This window comes from Schistocerca americana, chromosome 3, assembly GCF_021461395.2.
Source record: "Schistocerca americana isolate TAMUIC-IGC-003095 chromosome 3, iqSchAmer2.1, whole genome shotgun sequence".
Lineage (NCBI taxonomy): Eukaryota > Metazoa > Arthropoda > Insecta > Orthoptera > Acrididae > Schistocerca > Schistocerca americana.
The window spans coordinates 571712109-571728175 of NC_060121.1; the positions used below are offsets into that span (position 1 = coordinate 571712109).

General features: G+C 42.2%; 1 protein-coding gene across 2 annotated transcripts in view; it reads left to right on the top strand.

Moving 5' to 3' along the window:
- LOC124606802 (cholinesterase-like) overlaps positions 1-16067 on the top strand; it is a 231385-nt gene that overhangs the window by 43184 nt on the left and 172134 nt on the right. For both annotated transcript variants that reach the window (XM_047138870.1, XM_047138871.1), the window contains exon 8: positions 6562-6691. In XM_047138870.1, the coding sequence (XP_046994826.1) occupies positions 6562-6691 (130 nt within the window). The remainder of the gene's footprint in view (positions 1-6561; positions 6692-16067) is intronic.

Below are 16067 nucleotides of genomic sequence, written 5' to 3' on the forward strand. Positions count from 1 at the left end.
TGAGAATGCAACTCAGACCGCCCTTAACGCGGAGTTTGATCTCTTCGTGGCAATGCAGCTCGGCTACAATTTGTTGTTTGTTCAAAACTGCAGATTCCTCAACATCTCCACATATTACGTGTGAATGGGTTCGATTCCTGGCCTGGCACTAAAGATCTCATTATGTATTACCAAGTTCTAGCACGAGAACACTTTTCTGCTGGTGGATAATAAATTTGATTTTTAATGTTTTTTATTCGTTGTCGACACTAACGATATCTGACGTTTTTGACTCCTAGTGGGACACAGAACTATTTGCGAGATCACTGTAAGTTCAAGATGTTATTCCGTTCTGCGGGTGCAGAAAAATTCGGTAGCTGACGTCTCTTTGTGTGTAGTCAACAACGATATGTGTGGAGCTCTATTCCCAGTGAGCACTGAACTCTTCGTCATATCATTTCTAGTTCAAACATGCTCACATGTCGCTGCTGGTGCAACAAACCCATATTTAACGTTCGTTTTCTCTAGAATATAAAAGCGATAGGTGCCGGGTTGGAGTCCTGGGAAGGAAAACATTAATGTTTCTTCTCGTCATTTCAGTTAAAACATCTAGCTACTGGCAAGGAAATCCGATATGTCACAGTTGGTTGTGTTTCGATATCAATCCGATTAGGTTATGGGTTCGAATCCCTGTCCAACACAAAGCTTTACCTCACGGGATTTCAAGTAAGTTATTTGTGATGAAGCAATATTTTACATCTCTCGTAGTTCGTTAACAGACACAGGGGATGCTGGGGAGGAATTCACGTCCGTTGAAAATGTTTGTGTTATGTAATTTAAAGTTGATATTTGCTAACTGATACTGTCTAAAATCGAGGTATATCACTCTCTATATGCCTAATCAGGAATGACTGTTAGTTTGCGTCAGTCACGAAATCTTTGCTTAGTCAGCCTGACCTGGGTTTGAATCCATAAGCAGAACGAGATGGTTCGTCGTGTCATTTGAAGTTCATACATATTCTCAACTAGCTGCTCGTGGATAACTTAAATTTTTAATATCATTTTGTGTTGAATAATAAGTACTGTATGTTACTTTGAAGAGGAAATCATGAATACGACGAACTTACTACGTGCATTACCTATCTGTCGTAATAATGAGAGTGGTAACATTTCAGGTATGTCCTTTATTGTAATAAATGTGAGCTTACAAGCTTAAGGACAGTCTTATCTGTGATAAGGTGTTCCCTGATATTTGTAGCATCGTGGTATTACTTTGCATCATGAGTTACTGCGATACAGAGCAGTGTTTTCTAGTGGTGACTTGTTGGAACCATTTTCAATAGTCAAACGACTGTACCAAGGAGCGATTAGAGGACCTGCTAGACAGCTGCGTTATGCCGGTTGCATGCGAATCAGGCGAAATGCAGTTCAGGTCGTTCGGATACTTTTGAGTATCACTGTACATCAGAGACGAGGGAATCGTCATTGGTGCCCCAGAGAAGTATGATAGTGTGTATTCTCTATACACAAAAATGACTTGATGGATAGGGAGAGCAGCAATTTACGGCTGTTTGCTGATGACGCTTTGGTGTACGGGAACGTGTCGTCGTTGAGTGACTGTTGATGTATACAAGTCGACTTACATAACATTTCTAAATGTGGAAGAATGTGAGTTATTGTGGATGAGAAGGAAGAGCAGTTCCGTAATGTACGAATATAGAACACGTCGATTACATATCTATTCATAACTTTGCAAGGCGATGTGAAATGGAAGTAGCATGTCAGGTTGGCAGAAAGGAAGGCGAATGTTCGTCTTCGATTATTGTGAGAATTGTGCGAAAGCGTAGCTCATTCAAAAAAGAGATGGCCAATAGAACGTAAGTGTGACCCATTTTTGACTAATGTTCGCGTGATTGGAATCCCGAGATCGGATGAAAGCAAGATATCGAAGCAGCACAGAGGTAGACAGCTGTATTAGTTATCAGTAGGTTCGATCAGCGCAAAAGAATTACGGAGACGCTTCATGAACTCAAATGCGAATCCCTGGAGGGTAGACGATGCTCTTTCCGTAAATCACTACTGCGCAAATTTGCAGAAACGAGATTTGAGGCCGACGGCAGAACGGTTCTATTCCCGCCAACGTTCATTTCGCGTAAGGATCATGAAGATAAGATGCGAAAATTAGTGTTCGTACAAAGGCCTTTAGACAGTCGCTTCTCCCCCGCTCTGTTTGCGAGCGGAACAGGGGAGGAAACGATTAGTGGTGGTACAAGTACCCTCCGCTATGCACCGTACGGCGGTTTGCGAACTATATGTGTAGATGTAGACGATGTAACAGATATTAAAGTAAGTGATGGTGGAAAATAAAATGAAACAAAGTAGCTTAACTGAGGGAAGGAACAGTGGTGTGCAAATCTTAAATACGGAAGCAAGTTTCGGATGATGCGTCACTGTCAACGTCGTTGTGACACTGTACTCCGTCCCTTGTGCGTCTTCTCAGGGGTTCCTTTAGCCCTGAACACTTCGGGATGACAATGCGTTACAGCATCGAACAACGCAGGAAGAGGAGCTCCTGGAACGAGAAGACATACAGCGAATGGACAGGCTTGCCCGTGCCCTTGACTTACGTCCCGTCGAGCTCGTGTAGTATGAGTTGAGGAGATGCACTTCATCAACGTACACATCACCAAAGATCCTCCACGTTGTCAGCTGCGCTGGTGGAAGAATCGAACGCCCTACCACAAGAACTCTATACCAACCTTGTGCCCAGGATGGGAGCACACTGCACGGTACACAACGCCTTCCTTAGCCATCACACGCCCTGTTAAGAACCATCTCCTGCCGTTCGTAATATCTAGGGGACCATATGAATAACAGTGACTATTTTTTGTCTTCGAATAAAAGAGTAATTTCGTTTCGACTAATTGCATATTTCTTTTAGTTATCTTCTGTACTATACTATACTACACGGTAGCAGTTGTTTCTCTCAAAGTTTCATTGAGCTAAGTTACTTGGCAGTGACTCATCGTGTGAATGTTGCTTTCGTCCTTAAGTTTCGCACTCATCGAAGCTACAACCGTCCCTAGTGATCTGAAAACCATGCATTGTCGATGAGCGTTTCTCGAGCAGACACGCCTATCTCTAAGCGAATAGCACTAACAACAATCTGCCGTACAAAGGTGGAATGAGTTTTACACTTGTGCATCTTTTGGATGTCTGATAATCTGTTGTCTACGAATGAACACATTGGCTCCTCAAGCAGCGATCTTGTGAACCTCGGTTCGTCACTTCCATTCGCGAGATCTAGAATACAGTAAAAACTATGTATAAGTTTACAGTGTGTTCCTTGGTATCCGGGACATATTGGACAGAGATACGAGTTGCTCTAACAAACAGAAAACTAGCTTACGGAATATCTGACTATCTCAATACGAAATTGCTACCACTGTCAGACCACCACTTGAGAAAACCATCAGATGAAAATGTAGCTTCGGGCATGCCCTAAGAGAACGTTGTACAGCCGTTATCGTAAGGACAGACGTACACGATGGAACAGATTTACATATACAGATTTTTAGAAACACTTTTGCTATGTTACACAAATATCACAGGTGCATTACCTCCCCAGAAGTGGTCGATCAAGATTTGGACGCTGAACTACCCTATGGCGAACGTTCACAGTTCTTTTGACAGCTTCGTATACTATACATTGAAACGTGATTAGAAACTCAGCTGCCTTTTACTGCTACGAAGGATAAATTTTTATTATTACTAGCAGTGGCCACATCATTGGATTAAACGATTACGTTATTACTGTTGTTCTTATTTTCGGTTTCCATCACAGTTTCTAGTGATATTTAATGTATCTTGATGGTTGGTTACACTCGAACAGAGTTAGCTGATGTGCATCTCATTTATGTGATGTCACGATGCAACAGTCTAGCAGCAAGGCACATGTATGCAGAAATATTTCGAGGCAGAATTTTATCAAATCATGAGGCATTTCCTAGACTTCATGGCCGTCATCGCGAAACAGGATGCCTCATTCCAGACCGTAGGTAGACACATCTGTGTGTTCTGTTTAGCGTAAGGAGGCTTCGTTACAGTTGTTTGAAGACTACCCCAGTACCAGCACACAATCCACAGACGAGGAACTGAGGGGCTCCAGAAAGCCCTATCTTTCCAATGTTAAAATAGCGCTTATAAATTACATCTTTACTCAGAACGTATTTTAGCTAGCAAGTTGAAAATTTGACAGGTTATTTATTGGAGTATTGGCTACACTTAACACGGAGATTTTTAAAAATTTGACTTCAGTTGTTAGAGATTATTTTTTTATATTGTAATGAAAATTCGCCACTTTTTTCTGCATTGTTTGCTTATAAATTCAACAGTAAACGGGTTTCTGGAAAAAGGCTGTGTTATGTTACGCAGAAGGAACTGTGTGACATTTCCTGAAAATTTGAAGGAAATTGCGTTGGTACATTCTGAGGAAATATGTAATTTGTATGAAAAAATTAATACTTTTGGGAATCGAGCGTCAAAGTCTGGATTACCTTTTCAGTGCATTCCAGGTCCGTAGGATGGATTATCTTCACCTTCTGCAAATTCCTCCTCCAGAATTTTCTTTTTCCTCCTCCTGTTTACTCTGGCTTGTATTTCTAGGTTATTTATAACCCTGTTAGCAGTCCGGAGACATTCCTTGTCTAAAGCAAGACTCGTTGGTATCATGTACTTCATTCCCATATTTCGAAATACTTTTCACCTTACAACGTTGTCATCACTGGAAGATGTACGTCATATTTTAACCTTCCCATTAATTTAGTGTCGTTCAAAATGTCAGAAACTAGGCAAAGGCTGGCTATTAGCTCGAAGAAAGTCGATCACCACCAGCGAAGTTTCCTTCCAAAAGTGGTAGAAGCTTCGTGCGTAAATAAATTTGTACACTTCTGACGATGCACTGACAAGACATTACGGTTCAGTTGCTAATTTCCTCTGCACGGTAGCTTCTGTGAGACAGTTTTCGATCAATATTAATTGTTCACGGTCACATATGATACTTTAAGAATGTTTTTATTTAACTACGTTGACAGAGTCCTTTCTAAATTGGCGAAAACCAGCAAAGGAATCCCTTCCAAACATCATGTTGTCTTTGAGCATATTTCACTGTCTACTAACAAGAACTTAATTTTAACACCAAATAATTACCTCATTTAATTCCAAATTCAGAATCATTTTCTTCAAGTGCGGTGCGGGAGGAGGATCTTTCCGTATTCCTTCAATGCTTTGATACTCGCGAAGATCAGTAGCACTATTGCCGTTGTTTTAACAAAATAACTTTACCGGTAAAGACATGCTCATCTTGCTCAGACCCCTTCGACTGTCTGCAACTTTACTGTACACTGATGCTTATGTTTCAACGTACGGTGCCGTACCATTACCGACACCTAACGGCAAGTCATGACACTAACACTACGAACAACGCAAAGCGTGTAGCGCACAATCTGAACATCATTCCTATAAAGTTGGGTACCCATACGGTAAATAGTTTTCCCTTTACACTGACTCAAGTAGCGAAAGTAGAGTTATGACAACCCCGTACTAAAAAATTGTAAATCATGAATCACAATTTTCAATTGTAATTTTGTTGACATAATTCCCGAAAGTATTACCGAAGAAGTGATACGCACACGTTTCGTATCTTTAATGAATATTATGGCGTTTCCTATTAATTTTCGATCATTCATTATTGTTTTTATATGGCTTTTTTGGGGTTAATGAATGATCTTTCACCTTCTACGCTAATATCCTTTACCCAGTCAAACGTTTGCTCCTAACAGCAAAGCCGCGCGGGGGGGGGGGGGGGGGGGGGGGTAGCCGAGCGGTCTTAGGCGCTGCAGTCATGGACTGTGCGGCTGGTCCTGGCGGAGGTTCGAGTCCTCCCTCGGGCATGGGTGGGTGGGTGTGTGCTTGTCCTTAGGATGATTTAGGTTAAGTACTGTGTAAACTGAGTGACTGATGACGTTAGCTGTTAAGTCCCATAACATTTCACACACATTTAACTCCTAACAGCAAATGTTTCTATTAAGTATCTTCATTATTTGTAATAACTTATAATCAGTTAGATAACTTTTCAAGCTAAGATTTGACTTCTTTAAACACTGCATACCACTAAATTTCAGTTTCTTACACTGATTTCGTGCCCAAATAACAATAAGAATACGGAGGTAAAGGTTCAAAAATGGCTCAAATGGCTCTGAGCACTATGGGACTTAACATCTGAGGTCATCAGTCCCCTAGAACTTAAAACTACTTAAACCTAAATAACCCAAGGACAACACAGACATACATGCCCGGGCAGGATTCAAACCCGCGAACGTAGCGGTCGCGCGGTTCCAGACTGAAGCGCCTAGAACCGCTCGGCCACACCGGGAGGTAAAGGAAATGCACTATTTGATTTTAGAAAAGATATTTCATTGCAATATCCTTGCTTGTTGCATCAGTTTAATATTGTTTTGTAAGATTTTGTGATTCGTCGTTTCAGTTTTGATGTTAATATAAATGAGTCTCTTACTTTCACAGTTCTTCGACGACCTCAAATGGTTCGACCCTAATGATGGCTTCATTAGAACCGCTGCCGAGCTCTCCAACATGCCAATTTATTCCTTTGTATTCGACTACAGAGGAGAAAATATTCACACAAGTCAGTGGGGTAAGTACAAAAATCACAATTCTACATATACCTGCCAGTGAAGTCGATAACGTCAATATTGCTACTCTTACTGTTTTACAGATGTTATCCAATCCCCTGATGTTTCACTCCCACAAATCTACTATTAGCGATGCTGTTCATGTGTGGATTATAGTAATCGAGCAAATTTCGTCTGATACCACATGGTTACTAGCGTACATTACAAACTGAACAAAGTTTCCTTGTTTAGTGAATCACTTCAAACATCTCCCTTCCGCATTAATTATGTTATTAGATCACACAAGCTGACGAGCCGCTTTCTTAATCGCCCATTTCACAACCGTTCTTTTGCAACACTGGACTCGCATTTGGAAGGAGGGCAGTTCAAATCCAGATTTAGGTTTCCCATAGTTCCTCTAAATCGCTTCCAGACTAGTTCCTGTGGAAAGAGCACAGTCCATTCCCTTGCACATTTTTGTCTCCCCCACCCCTGACACAGACCTGGTTGTCGACAGGGCGTTAAAACAAAAGAAAAAAGAAAACAATCCGCAGTACTGAAACCACCATTGTTTAGAGCTGCCATCTACGAAAATAATACCAGTAATTCTCAACTTTACATCTAAATATTGGACCTCACTGAAAGCTACCACCATCTTTACAGTCGGTTTGTTGAGCTGTATAGCAACGTGGGCTATTTAAATGTTAAACTTTTGTTCTCGTTGTGTACTCATAAATTGAAGGTGGCGGAGGAGCGAAGGGAAAGAAAAGAGAAAGAACGATATCAGCTGCATGCGGAATGAGCGGCGGCTAGTGAAAAGTCGGTCGGAGTGGGAATCGAACCTAGGATCTCCTGCTTACTAGGCAGTTACGCTAATCACTGCAGCACACCGACACAGTGTTTATCAAAAAAGCACGGACTACCTCGGCACGCTCCCCCGCTGACCCACACTCCTATCTAACGCCACCTACCCGCAGTTCGTGTCCGTGTCCTTCACTTTCGCAAATTTTAGGTTTCCACTAGAAGTCGAACGAACATGTTCGGCAAGGGTTCGTATAACTGATTATCCTCGGTGGACAATGAATCCACAATCTTCAGTGCGTGTGCACATTTACGTTTGACCTCTTGCGGAAATCTCTCAGTAGTGAGCATGGAGCACATGAACAAGAACTGCAAATAGGTGGCGCCAGGTGAGAATGTGTGTGTCAGCTGGGGGAGCGTGACGAGACAGTAAACAGTGTGACTGGGTTTCACAGTGGTTCGGAAATGTGTGAGAGAACACACGTCACGCATTCCCATAATTTTTACTTTCATTTGTAAACGACTGTTAACGTTCATTCCCACGGTTCAGTGTATGATTCTGTACAAGCCAAGAATTTTTTTTTTGTTTCTTTTCTTTTTTTTTGGGGGGGGGGGGGGTTCGTGGGTCTCTGACTGGTTTGATCCGCCTCGCCACAAATTATTCTTTTCTTCTCCTTTGGCAACCTATTCATCTCAGAGTAGCACTTGCAACTTACGTCCTCATTTTGTTGCTGAATATATTCCAATCTTTGTTTTCCTCTACAGTTTTTGCCCTCTACAGCTCCCTCTAGTACCATGGAACTCATTCCCTCATGTCTTTACAGATGTCCTATCATTCTGTTCGTTCTCCTTTTCAGTGTTTTATACGTATTCCTTTCCTCTCCGATGCTGCACAGAACCTCATCATTCCTTACCTTATCAGTCCGCATAATTTTCAACGTTCGTCTGTAGCACCATATCTCAAATTATTGGAATTTCTTTTTTTCTGTTTCTCCCACAGTCCATGTTTCACTACCGTACAATGCTATACTCCAAACGTACATTCTCAAAGGTGTCCTCCTCACATTAACAACTATGTATGATACTAATAGTCATCTCTTGACCAGAAATGCCCTTTTTGCCAATGCTAGTCTGCTTTTGATGTCCTCCTTGCTCGGTCCATCTCTGGTTATTTTGCTGCCTAGGTAGCAGAATTCCTTTACTTGATCTACTTCGTGACCATCAATCCTGATGTTAAGTTTCTCGCTGTCATCATTTCTGGTGCTTCTCATTACTTTCATTTTTTCCTGTTTACTTTCAATCCATAGCCTGTACTCTTCACTCAGGATCGCAATGTCATCAGCGAATAGTGTCATTGGTGTCCTTTCACCTTGAATTTTGATTCCACTCGTGAAGCTTTCTTTTATTTTCATCATTGCTTCTTCGATGTAAAGATTAAACAGTAGGGGCGAAAGTACATCCTTCTCTTGCCCACTATTTAATCCGAGCGCTTCGTTCTTGGTCGTGCACGCTTATTATTCCCTCTTTGCTCTTGTACATATTGCGTATTACCCGTCTCTTCTTATAACTTACCCCAATTTTTCTCAGAATTTCGAACATCTTGCACCATTTTACATTGTCGAACCCTTTTTCCAGGTCGATAAATCCTATGAACGTATCTTGACTTTTCTTTACTCTTGCTTCCATTATCAGTCGCTACGTCAGTAATGCCTCTCTTGTGCCTTTACCGTTTCCAAAGCCAAACTGATCGTCATCTAGCACGTCCTACGTTTTCTTTTTCATACTTCTGTATATCATAGTTGTCAGCAACTTGGATGCATGGACTCTTAAGCTGAGTGTGCGATAACTCTCGCAATTATCAGCTTTCGCAGTCTTCAGAATTGTGTGGATGATATTTTTCCGAAAGTGAGATGGTATGTCGCCAGACTCATACATTCTACACACCAACGTGAACACTCGTATTGTTGCCACTTCCCCCCAATGATCTTAGAATTTCTTGTGGAATGTTGTCTATTCCATCTGTGTTATTCGATCTCAAGTCCTCCAAAACTCTTTTAAATTCTGATTCTAATACTGGATCCCCTATCTCTTCTAAAACAACTGCTGTTTCTTGCGCTATCACATCAGAGAAATCTTCCCTTTCGTACAAGTTCTCAATGTATTGTTTCCTCCTATACGCTCTCTCCTCTGCATTTAACAGTGGAATTCCCATTGTACTCTTAATGTTACCACCCTTGCTTTTAATTTGACCGAAGGTTGTTCTGGCTTACGTATGCTGAGTCTGATCTTACGGCAACCCTTCTATTTCGATTTCTTCGGAGTTTTCATACGGACATTTAGTCTTAGCTTCCTTGCACTTCCTATTACTTCATTCCTCAGAGACTTGGGTTTCTTTATTCCTGAGTGTCCCGGAACATTTTTGTACTTCCTTCTTTCATCGATCAACTAAAGTATTTCATCTGTTACCCATGGTTTCTTCGCAGTTTGTGCCTACGTTTTTCTTTCAAACATCTGTGATAACCCTTTTTACAGATGTCCTTTCCTCTTCAACTATACTGCCTACCAAGCTATTCCTTATTGCTCTATCTATCGCATTACAGAACTTCAAGAGTATGTCGTCATTCCTCAGTACTTTTGTATCCCACTTCTTTGCATACTGTTTCTTGTTGACTAAAGTCTTAAACTTCAGCCTGCTCTTCATCACTACTACATTGTGATCTGTATCTACATCAGCTCCTGGGTACGTCTTAAAATGCAGTATCTGATTTCGTCTGGTCCGCAGCTCGTGTTCTCACGGTCGCGTTCTTGCTTCCTGAGCACGGGCCGGCCGTTGTGGCCGTGCGGTTCTAGGCGCGTCAGTCTGAAATCGCGAGACCGCTACGGTCGCAGGTTCGAATCCTGCCTCGGGCATGGATGTGTGTGGTGTCCTTAGGTTAGTTAGGTTTAAGTAGTTCTAAGTTCTAGGGGACTGATGATCTCAGCTGTTAAGTCCCATAGCGCTCATAGCCATTTGAACCATTTGAACCCGAGCACGGGGTCCCGGGTTCGATTCCCGGCGGGGTCAGTGATTTTCACCTGCGTCGCGATGACTCGGTGTTTGTGTTGTCCTTATCGTTTCATCATCATTCATGAAAGTGACGAGATTGGACTGAGCAGAGGTTGTGCATTTGTCCAAAATGGTTCAAATGGCTCTGAGTACTATGGGACTTAACATCTGAGGTCATCAGTCCCCTAGAACTTAGAACAACTTAAACCTAAATAACCTAAGGACATCACACACATCCATGCCCGAGGCAGGATTCGAACCTGTGATCGTAACAGTCGCTCGGTTCCGGACCCAAGCGCCTAGAACTGCTCGTCAACAGCGGCCGGCTGGGCATTTGTACGGGCGCTGATAACCGCGCATTGAGCGCCCCACAAACCAAACATCGTTATCGTCATCATCCATCTCGGTCTGACCATGATGTAATGAAACTGAAATCCTCCCGTATCACCCGGCCTTTTCCAAGAATACTTCCTCCACTTGTTATTCTTGAACAGAGAACTCGCTATTACTAACTGAAATTTGTCACACAAACAAATTTTTCCTTCTCCTCTGTCATTCCCTGTCTCAATCCAATATTCTCCTGTAACCGTTTTTTTCTACTCCTTCCCGTACAACTGCATTCCAGTCCCCTTTAACTATTAAATTTTCATCTTCCTTTAAGTAATGTTTTACCCTTTCAATATCCTCATAGGCTTTCTCTATCTCTTCATCTTCAGCTTGTGAAGTTGGTATGCATACCTGAACCATCGTTGTCGGTGTTGATTTGCTGTCGATTCTGATAAGAACAACCCCATCGCTCTCCACGCTATCCTGTACTTTCCTGTGCATGCATCTTCATCTCCAAACAAGGCGACTACCCGCATTCTAATAGACCTGCTTACTGTGTTTTTTTCTTGGTCTCCTCAAGCAACTTTCACACCTCACACTTTCCCTAGCGCTCAACTGACGTTTCTCTGAGGTCTCAGAACGTGTCTTCCCAGCGGATCCCTTCTTTTAGCCCAGTTACGCAAGAAATCCCAACATTGGCTACAAGATCCAGAAAACTATACTTGTGGAATATTTTCCAGTATTGAATATTCAGAGCAGCGTGTGTATAAAAACTCGTCCACTGACAAACCTTGTGCAATAGACTGAGGCGACGAAAGTCACTGAATAGCGATAAGCACACATGCAGATGGCGATAGTATCAGATACACAAGATATGAAAGGGCAGTGCATTGGGGGACCTGCCATTTGTGCCCGGGTGATTCATGTGAAAATGTTTCGACGTGATTATGGCCGCACAACGGGAATTAACTGACTTTGAACGCGGAATGGTAGTTGGAGCTAGACACAGGGGACATTCCATTTCCGAGGTCCAAAGTGCCACGACTGTGCCAAGAATACCAACTTTCATGCATTGCCGCTCACCACAGACAACGCAGTGGCCGACAACCGTCACTTAATGACAGAGAGCAGCGGCATTTTCGTAAAGATGTCAGTACTAACAGAGAAGCAGTAAGACGTGAAATTACCGCATAAATAAATGTGGAAAATAAGACGAATGTATCCGTTGGGATAGTGCGGCGAAATCTGGCTTTAATGGGCAAAGGCAACAGACGACCGACGGGAGCGGCTTTGCTAACAGCACGACATCATCTAAGCGCCTATCCTGGGCACTTTGTCATATCGGATGGACCCCAGACGATTGGGAAACCGTGGCCTGGTGAGATGAGCCCCAGTTTCAGTTCGTAAGAGCTGATGACAGGTATAGAGTGTGGCGCAGACCCCACGAAGCCATGGACCCAAGTCGTCAACAAGGCACTGTGGAAGCTGCTGGTGCTGGCTCACTAATGGTATGGCTGTGTTCACTGGGGAAGGGCCTGTGGTCCAACTAATCCGACCATTGTCTCAAAATACTCATGTTCGGCTACTTGAGGCGTTCCCAAACAACGATGGATCTTTTATAGACGACGATGGGCCATGTCACCACGCCACAATTGCTTCCGATTGGTCTGAGGAACATTCTGGACAGTTCTAGCAGAGACTCTGCTTCTACCCAGTAGCATTACAATGATGGGCGTTAATAGTTCAACATTAGGTGACAACATTTGATACATTAATATTACAAATAAATAGAAAGTTCTTACAATTTTGTAATGTAGATAACACAGTACAAAAAATTAGATGTCACTCTGTAGTAAAGGAGACTCACATTGTCCAGCAATGTCGCTTCTTACACCAACTCAAGCATTCTTAGCCATGAGTAAAGAAATGTGTGGCTTTTGGGAGTTAGTGAACCTTTGTACCGCATTCTATCTCTGTAGGTACAGTCAATGTTCTGGTTGGACTGCTGGTAGAACTTGGAAACTTACTAATGATTCGTCCCGTTGATTGCGTGCAATTGTCACAATGATAGTTTCTGTTCGTCACTGAGTGCGACCGGCTGGTGTTAGCTTAGCTGTGGCTCTTCCTTCACGTTCGCACTTCACGATCACACCACCAACAGTCCACACGGGCAACTTTAAAAGGGATGAAATGTGTCTGATGAATTTTTACCTAAGTGACATCCAATGAATATTCCACGTCGGAAATCTCTGAGCCCTCCCTACCAACCCATCACGCCTTACAGCTTCTCTACATGTGACTTAGTACTCCCAACCTGGGTCCACCTCTCGGGTACTTTTTATCGAACAGTGTATTTATATCCACAGACCATACATTGTTGTGGCTTATCACCTCGGGTGACAAGCCTGAAGAAGCCAACAAGACAACAGGGAAAGTGGACACTAAAGCTCCAGGAACTCGATGCCACAGCAACGTTAGAAATGATCACACACATGGCTGTTGACTACTTTCTGCAGGAAAAATTAGACAAACATTGCAGTACTGACGAATGAAATTACGGTGTCGCCGTCAGTCTCCGCTGCAGCTGACCGCTGCAGACTCGAAATCAGAATGGCTCTGAGTAGCCTTCTTCTTCGTACTAGAAGTTTTGCGCCTAACTTCGGACAGCTACCTTTTGTTTCTGATTCTCAAGCACGTGACTGACAAAAAAACTTATGCTTGGGGCAACCATGAAAGCTGCCTATCATGCAGTAGATCTGAGACCGACTATAGTAATGTGTTGGAATTACAGTTGTTATTCGAAAAGGATCAGTTTGATACGCTGGACGACAAAACCCCGACTCCCACGGTTACTGCTTATGTAGTTACTCTTCCAAACAGCATCCAACATCAGCGAACCACTTGCGGTCTAACTAGTGGTTACTGGTGCTTTAGGTACCTGGGCTATGCACGGCTGTGTTAATAAAATACATGGGAATACAAAATAAAAGTTACACGAATTATTTAATAACAAGTGTTCTAGTCTTACATCTGTAGCTTATACAGACGACAGAGAATTAGGCTGAATAATGTTTATTCAAGAAAGGGCATCTCAAATATAGGGTAGGTAGTCATATGGTATTCAATAAAATACAGATAGAAAATATCCGTAGCAAATGCATTAAAATTACATTGAGAGAGTTACTAGAATGATAGAAGAAACCGCAAACTAAATATTCGTCAAAGCCTCATGAAAAATAGATCTATTTCATGATCGCAGTACACGAAATATTCATTAGCACAAAAAAGTTCAGAGTTCAACATGATGATTCACAAACTGAAACACGTAATACCAAGAATAGTAATTCATACTCCACTTGTCTCAGTTCCATAGTAAAAATTGAAAATGTTACAGTCCTACACAGGAGCATGTTTAAACCTCTCGAACTATAGGTCTCTTCAGAATTTAAAGTATGGTAGCAGCTGTTCACAGTCGTAATCAATCGCCAAACGAAAGAATACCAGTTGTTACCCTGTCCCCTCCAATCACATCTGTAAAAAGTGTCCAGTATCTCTTCCGTGAGCTCTTCATTCGAAAAGTCCAATGCTTCCCTTGACTCCGATAGTTTTCCCCTACTGTCTGTTTTTCTATCGGCTGAAGATGTTATCCTCGAAAAATAGATGTTCTTAAGTTCTACAGTCATGATAAATTTCAACTTGAACCCTTCTGGACTAAAGCAGTATATTCACAACAACATTTAAATAAAGAAATGTTACATGCGGCTGACCACTTGTTAAGTTACCAAGACTGTTTATTATCAACTCCAGTTAATATTTATATAAAGTTACTGATATAAGCTCTTCATTAAATGAATACACAAGTGTGACAAAATATGTGGTATTCATGCTGTATTCATTTGCTGTGGGACTGTGGAGGATATGATGTTCTGCTAAACATTTTCATAAGGAAAAGGTATAAAAAAGTAATAAATCAGGAAACGAAATAGATACAGATACATAGCTTGCAGAAATGATACCTAAAGTGCAGTGCCATCATCTGAGCTGTTGCATGTGTACGTCTCATGTAAGGTTTAAACGTTGTTAATTCAAAGGGTCATTGTGAAAATATTTATTTATTGCGAAATGTTTAAAGATACCGAAAATATTGTTGTGACATTGGATGTACCTCATTTTTCTAATATCGCAGATGTATTCAGATTTGTATGAATACTTGATTGTGAATTATTATTGATTCTCAAAGAGCTGTAAGAAGCCATAATTCAACATGTCTGACACTCCGTCATTTCTAGGAGCATTGTCCTTCGTCAAAATCCCCCATGCCAGGATTCGTCCACGTTCGAATCTTTGCTGACGCCCTTGCACCTGGCTCGCCTGCAGCAGCCACTGCTGCCCATCTGACCATAATACACTCTAGGCCATGGGGCCGCACAGCTTCACGAAGTAATTCACCTGACCTTGTACCAGTTCTAGGTGGCCGATTATCACGCCTACTTATGCATGACTTACAGAGGGCGTTATCTTGCTGAAATGTAAGCCTAAGATGGGTTGCCATAATAGGAAACATACAGAACGTAGAATATCATTGACGTATTGCTGTACTGTGAGTGTGTCGTGGATGATAACCAAATGAGTCCTGCTATGAAACAACATGGCATCTCCGGTATCTGTCCTAATTGTGGGGCGCTATGGCGGGCGATAATCAGGTTAATATCCCACCTCTTTCTGTGTGGCGTCGGCAGACACGCCTTCGCTGGTCATCAGAACTCAGTTCAAAGCGAGACTATAGATTAAAATATATATATATATATATATATATATATATATATATATATATATATATATATATCAGTCAGTAAGATTCCAGGCCGAAGAAAAAAATGGTTCAAATGGCTCTGAGCACTATGAGACTCAACTGCTGAGGTCATTAGTCCCCTAGAACTTAGAACTAGTTAAACCTAACTAACCTAAGGTCATCACAAACATCCATGCCCGAGGCAGGATTCGAACCTGCGACCGTAGCGGTCTTGCGGTTCCAAACTGCAGCGCCTTTAACCGCACGGCCACTTCGGCCGGCCCCAGGCCGAAGACATTTCTCTAGACGTCATGGACAGTGGTCGGATACCAACCTGACTATCACCCGCCATTCATACCGACAACCAAGACTGATCGTCTGCGGTGGTACTTCATTTCGTAGCAGGAACTCTGTGCTTGTCTTCTGTGGCACA